Here is a 6,810-nt window from a genome sequence, read left to right as displayed (position 1 = left end):
AGATTAGATTCCGGAAGACGGTTGGTCTCCAAGGTAAACCACCCTTTTTGTCCTTCTTTGTTAGAGTGCAATTCCAGTCACCTACAATCAGTGTCGTTAATTCAGATTGGTCTATCAAATAGTTGTTAAGCTCTTCTATAAATCGCAACTGCTCGGCTTGATCATTTGGCGCGTATATATTACAAAGTGACAATTCCATACCATGAAGAATTAAATTAATTAGAACTATTCGTCCCAAGTTGTCGCTTAGGGAATTTTTAATTTTGCTGTCTTTGATTACGGGATTTAATAATATGCAAGTCCCTTTACTGTGTCGAGTGCCATGAGAAAAAAAATTTCACCTCCCCATTCATTTTTCCAGAATGACTCATCACTTAATTCTGAATATGTTTCCTGTAGAAAATAGAGGGTAGCGTTTTCATCTTTAAGAAATGTAAACATGCTGCTCCTCTTAATCGGATTTCTAAGACCTCTAACGTTCAGAGAGATGATTTTACATATTTGTTTGTTAGACATCACTTAGGCTTTCTAGAAAAGAATACAGAGACAAAAAATTCAAAACACTCAACACAAAACATACAAGTCCGAATTGGGTACTGACCTTTTAAGTTCTCCCACCCTTTCCCTCCCCTCAAAATTGATCGAGAAAAATAAAAAGCGAGATAATGCACAGCATTACCGAATATTATCTACAGCTAATTCAAATGCACTCAAAGCAGATAAGTTGTTTACAAATTATCTAAATCATAATCGCTGAAAATTCGAACAGGATTCCCGCTCGGTGATGTTTTTACAAAGATTTTCCCATCCATTGTCTAGAAACTGGTCAAGAGTCTGTCTTTTTTCATTTCACTTGCCCTCGATACGAGTTCGCGTCGATAAACCGTCAGATTTTCATTTTAAAAAATACGAGGTACATTAGAGCTTACCGCATTGGAATAGCCGGGAAACAAATCTGTCACTTTAACGTTTCTTAATTTCACTCTTTCCTAGTATAAGTTCGTTTTCACTTTGTGGCTCAGGAATTTAAAAATAATCGGGTAGAATTATTGCCACGGCGTTTTAGTTTGTGTGATATCGCGATGTCGGTAGGATTAACATTAACATTTAACACACCTGCCAATTTTAAAACTACCTCTTCGGTTGTAGAATAGCACTGATCCGGTATACCTTGAATTTCTAGGCTGTTTTTTCCGGTGTACTGCTCCAGCTCATCTAGCGCGGTGTACAGCTTTTCGGTTTCATCTTCTTGCTCCCGTAGTTTTAGTTTCGTTTTTTCCAGTTCGGTCTTCAATAACTCATTAGCTTTTGACACCTTCCCAAACGATGTTTTCAGGGCACTTACTTCTCTCTCTTTAGATTGAAGGGACGACTTTAATTGCGTCAAGTCCTCTCTTAGGATGGTATTTTCCCTAAGAATGCTCGAGACAGACTTTTGAAGGTCCTCCAACATGTTCCGTATGTCGTACAGCGTGGGTTCAGCCTCACACACTTCATCATTGTCCGCCATATTGCCGCCTACTTCTTCCTGACCGATAAGTTCTTTGTTGGACCTTTTCGCTGCGTTTGTCTCCTCTTCAGTAGAGCCACGGTCTCTCCGTTTGTTTTTATTTCCTGTCATTGACCGTGACAAGCTTACCAATGATTTTGCTTAAGGGAGAAGAGGGAATTTACTGCCGCTCAAAATTCACGTCTGCTCTCGCGGACTACACGCATGCTTTTTCTGGCAAAACTCATTTCTTTTCCTTCAGAATGGGAATGTTATTTTAACTCTCCGCAGCAGTTGATAAGTTGTACTGTTACGCATGAAGGAACTTCAAGTTAGCCCTTTTGAATTAAGCTTGTTATATCCAGAGGTTAGGGACATTCACAAAATTAATACTGTACTGTGTTAATCATAGTATGAAACTTTACCCAAAAAAATTTAAAGAAATGGTGATGAACTTTATGAAAAATCGAAACATCGTAATGAGATTGTTATGTGCGGGCAACTGTCAAATTGTGCGTGTTTCATTGTATGAACTATTAGGTGTATTTATCGGCGAAGGAATCATCATATAGATTACCTTGTTACCAAGGCATCTAAGAGACTATGCCTTACGACTTCTGAAAGGACTGTGAACACATCCGGCTTAGTAATTTGCTTATAGGAGTAGTGTTTGGTCTATCCTAAAATATGCCGTCCAAGTTTGGCAAAATGTCGCTGAGTATCTCTGTAATAGCATTGAATCAATTCAATTGACAGCCGATGAACGACCGATTCATGGAATTGAAAAATGGTCCGATTAAAAAAAATGTTGCAGTGCAACAGATTTTTGGAAGTCGGGCCGACACTTCGAGAGAAATCAAAGGGTATGCAAGTGGGTAATAAGTGTGCCTAAAGCGTTCAAAATTGCGGATACTAAAAGGACAAGGGGAACATCTTTTGAGGAAAAATTAGAAATTTTGCACAATTTACATGGTATGATTACCGGCCGACAAATCATACCGTGTAAACCGGCCTTAATGTTTCCTGTACCACTTTCCGAGCCTTGCCAACCCTCAGTCAACTACATCAGTGGTTACTGTTACCAAGGATACGAAATTGAAGGTCAAATCATTCATGCGTGAATTCCAATTCAAAACTTGCAAGTTGAATTTGAAACTTGAAAGTCGAATGTGAAATACAGAATTTTCCACTTCAATGTCAAATTCAATACTTCGATGTTGGATATAAAACTTTGATGTCGAATATGAAAATCAAGACTCAAATTTGAAACTTGGATGTCAAATTCCGATGTCGAATTTTGGCGGAGATATAACGCCATACAAATAAGCAGGATGCCACAAATATGAAGAAATTCAAGAAGAAAGGTACTGGATTGAGAATTAGTGGTTGTATTAGAAAAATGTGTTTTCATGTTATATGGTAGACCTCTATATAAATACTACATTCTTTAGGCGGCTTGAAACGTCAGTGTAGAATGAAATATGATTCCATTTTCCATAACTTGAAGCTTGTGTGATCATGGGCGGTTTTCCGGTAAATGAGAAGTGTGATTTCCTGAAGTTGACGCGTTTCAGTTCCAAACACTTTGTTAATGTAAGCAACTCGCCATTTTTACGACCTGAATTCAATGAAAGCAACTGAGGGGTCATTATTAAGCATGCAGACTAGAATTCAAACCTCTACGTTGGGTTCCTTGTCTTAAAAGAAAAAGAAGTCATAAAAACCCTGAGCACTGTGTTTGTAATGAAGACCGGCTTTGTATCAACAGAGAAGTCATTATGGAAGTCATTATGGAAGTCATTAGGAAGTCATTAGGATTTGTTAAAAAAAGCAATATTCCCCTTTGTTTTTTTCATCCACTGAAGCCGCTCCAAAGGAACTGGTTCATATGTGAACGACCCAATTAATTAATAAACATTTCGTCGAAGTAATCTGCTAACTGAATGTAGACATTTTTGAATGAATGAACCAAAGGGTTCTTCTGCAATAATTTACAAAAATTAGTGAATAACCAAATCTAAAACGTATGTACAATAATATGAAACTATAAGAATACATATAGTTGATTCATTCAAAAACTGTATAAAAATGACTCTTAGCTTTAGATTTAAAACTGTGTAAGCTTTCACATTTAATAATTTCTTCAGGGAGCGTGCTCCAGCATTTCACCGCTCGATATATAAAAGAATGCTGACCAGCAGCTTTATTTAACGCTGGGATGTCTAACTTGTTCTTATTTCTGGTGTTTCTCCCATGAACAGAAGCACACGTATTAAAGCATGAGCTAAGATACGTTAAGGCTAATCCCCTTAGACATTTAAAAGTTAAGATTGCATCATAAAATGCCAGCATGGCATGTTCAATACCGGTGTTATATGTTCGTACTTTCTTGTTCCTGTAAGGATTCTGGCGGCAAAGTTCTGGATCTTCTGTAACTTCCGTACATTGGTCTTGCTAGTGTTAGCCCAAACAGTTGAACAAAAATACAGCTTACTGAATACTAGAGATGTAATAACGTATGTTCCAGCTGTTCTTTGATCATGATCGTGTCAGTGTATTTCCCCACTTTTATGGCTCCTTCGCCATCTTGTTCCTTGGCTTTTCGTTTTGTACGTTCTTCTTCCTTAATATTTAATAAATACTGTAAACGTTCGGCCACAGTTTCTCCACCTACATTGCCTACTGTGAGAGCTATCACTGTGATAATAATTTATTTAATGCTAATTCAAATTCTCTTTCTTTATCGCTTTCATTCGATGTTAGATTATCGTCTTCGTAATCTCCGCATTCGTCGTCATGCAGACGTTTGTTACTTGCGCGTTCTTCTAGATTTGTGTCATCTCCGCCGCAGGTCGTTTTAAACACGATTTTTGTTTTACAGTGTTTGTAGATCTGTTTGTGTTATCACCCCCACCAGTCACGCGTCGCAAAAGAGGATTCGATTTTAACATGTCTTTTAATCTATGTATTTCCTCGATGGCTCTTTCTTCTTGCATCTGTTGTTCCACGCGTTCTAGCACTTCCAACTTGACCCATTTTGTATGAACTGCGTGCTTTCCGATCCTTTCTGTTGTTGTTGATTCGGAGTCGGATTTATTCCTATCTGTTTGACACTATCCAAGATGTCTTTTTGTCGTAGTAGATAATCCAATACATCCAATTGTTTATTTTCTTCTTCTTTCAAAGACGAAACTCCGTCTTTGGAGGACATCTTATTTTCACTGATCAAACCCTTTTAATTCTTCTTCGTTCAGCGTATGTAAAAATTGAGAAATTCCATTTACCAAATCTTGTCTCTTTCTAACTTCTCCTCTCAATTTTTTATCCTCCCGTCGATGCGCTTGTTTTTCGACTATCATCTCGTTCGCACGAGATTTTTCGCTTTGATCTCACGTATTATTTGATGTTCTCTCTTGTATGTTCCTTCCACAAATCGGCATCGAAATACTACTTAATGATTTCACTAAAGGCATTTTTTTCATATTTAAATTCGCTTTGTTTCTCGAAATCTTTGAACCACCTGATCACTACACGCGGTGATCTTTATCTGAGAGTCCAATTTATATATGTGGTGCATTCTACCGTTTGCGTTTTTTGGATTGAGTATTATCCAAGCCCATTTTTGATCGTCTGCAAGTTTTTGCCTGACTTGAATGTAAATATTGTGACGCATGGGATTACCTTTCACAGGCATTTTTATTTTTATAATAAAATATTTAAAATCGGTATGTTCCTAAACAGGCTATTCTTACCTAGAAGTAATCCAACACTTTGCTGTTTTCCTTGTCTCTGCTGTAGGAATCAATATAAATGATCGTTGTTTTTGTTTTCACCAAAATCGTAGCAAGTTCGCATCGGTGGGAAAATTCCACTTACCGATTGTTTAAGACGTTTGTTTTTATTGATGTGAGCGTGAATCGCTTTGCCCGCCAATGCTGTTGCACTGTACAGTGCCAGACTGGGGAGGATGTATTTTTCATCTCGTTACCAAGCGGCATTTCTAGGACTAAAAAAAACGGCTAATCAAACCACCCGTTTGTCTTTCAACATCATTTTTCGTATTCTGATTTCTCTTTTCATGTAGCTCTTGCATCAATAGAGCCGTCGGGAGACCCACCAAAACGGAAGCCAACAGGGATTTTGAACCGTGTCTCTTCCACTTATTTCTAAACATGACATTTCGCATCGCATTTTCGGCATTGTGAATGGCCTGTCTGTTCGTGTTGGATGCCACACCACTTTTTTGTCTTTTTCTTTGTTTCGTCAGTGAAACACCCAGACCGACACCGGCGAGTGGTACGGCCGCCGTGGCTCAACCCTTTAACGCTTTTTCCCATGTCTTCTTCACGACCGCATTAGCATATGCTCTGGCCAAAGACCCCTTCAGATTGTTCGCTAACAAATGTTTCACCGTTTTACTGTGAAGATAATTCGATAATCCACCACCATTTTGTTTGAGTTCTCTCGCTTGTTTTAAAGTCAATAACCGGCATGTCAACGTAAAATCACCTTTTCTACGAGAACGAACGAAGCTACATATTTTCCCATTTCACCGGCAAAACCTCCTCCACTCTGATTCGACAGCCAGAAACATCACCTAATTTACTCATCCTTGTCGTGTTTTCTTGTCTTGTTTTATTTTTCACATGGTTAATTACATTTTATATATTAGTAATGAGTTTCAATAATATCTGTAAGTTTTTCAGCCATCAATCATCTACCACCACGGAGTATACCACCCAAGATGGGTGCATCAAGTTCATCGCGAACGGTGTCAGAGCACTGGCGGCCAATAGAGATAAAAAAGCCCCACGGCCTTTTTGACGTCCACCCGAACCACTCTGTTCTTCACTGTCCCGAGTCAAATCTTCTTCTGCCACGAATTCTGGGCTGGTAGATTTCTTCTTCTTCTTAGAACTGTTTGTTATTTTTATCTTAAGGGGTACGGCATTTTTCTTTCCATCTTTCTTTCCATCTTTGTTTCCATTAAAAAATGTGGATAAATCGACATTTTCATCTAAATTTCTATAAAGCGATCCTGGCTTACTGTGTTCCAATAACGCCTTCTGTTGATGCAACCTGAGAAACACGGCCAATTTACCTGGTCTAGGAAGACCGGTGTCCGGGGCTGTGTAGATAATAACCACAGCTTTTGCGATGCCATTATGTTCCTTTATCCCCCACTTTGAATTTACCCATGCTCTTTAACATCTGATCCAGAGGCATTTGTCGATCCTGTTTTGCCACAAAATCTTTACTGGGGTTTTCATCTATCTATTTCGCGTTTCTCTTGTGCTACATAATTTCCATCTAAAGGAATT

The 6,810-nt window shown here is 38.5% G+C and overlaps 1 protein-coding gene across 1 annotated transcript; it reads right to left on the bottom strand.

Annotated features, from left to right (window-relative positions):
* Positions 1 to 508: 508 nt before the first annotated feature.
* On the bottom strand, positions 509 to 1,621 carry LOC137971621 (tropomyosin-2-like). Its single transcript, XM_068818417.1, has 2 exons — positions 1,117 to 1,621; positions 509 to 528 (listed from the first exon to the last, which is right to left on the bottom strand). Exons 1-2 carry the CDS (start codon positions 1,619 to 1,621, stop codon positions 509 to 511), a joined length of 525 nt encoding a protein of 174 aa, XP_068674518.1.
* Between the last annotated feature and the right edge of the window lie 5,189 nt (positions 1,622 to 6,810).

Source organism: Montipora foliosa, chromosome 9 (genome assembly GCF_036669935.1).
Source record: "Montipora foliosa isolate CH-2021 chromosome 9, ASM3666993v2, whole genome shotgun sequence".
Taxonomy (NCBI): Eukaryota; Metazoa; Cnidaria; class Anthozoa; order Scleractinia; family Acroporidae; genus Montipora; species Montipora foliosa.
The sequence above is the reverse complement of the archived record's forward strand: the minus strand, read 5'-3'. Positions and strand labels throughout refer to the sequence as shown.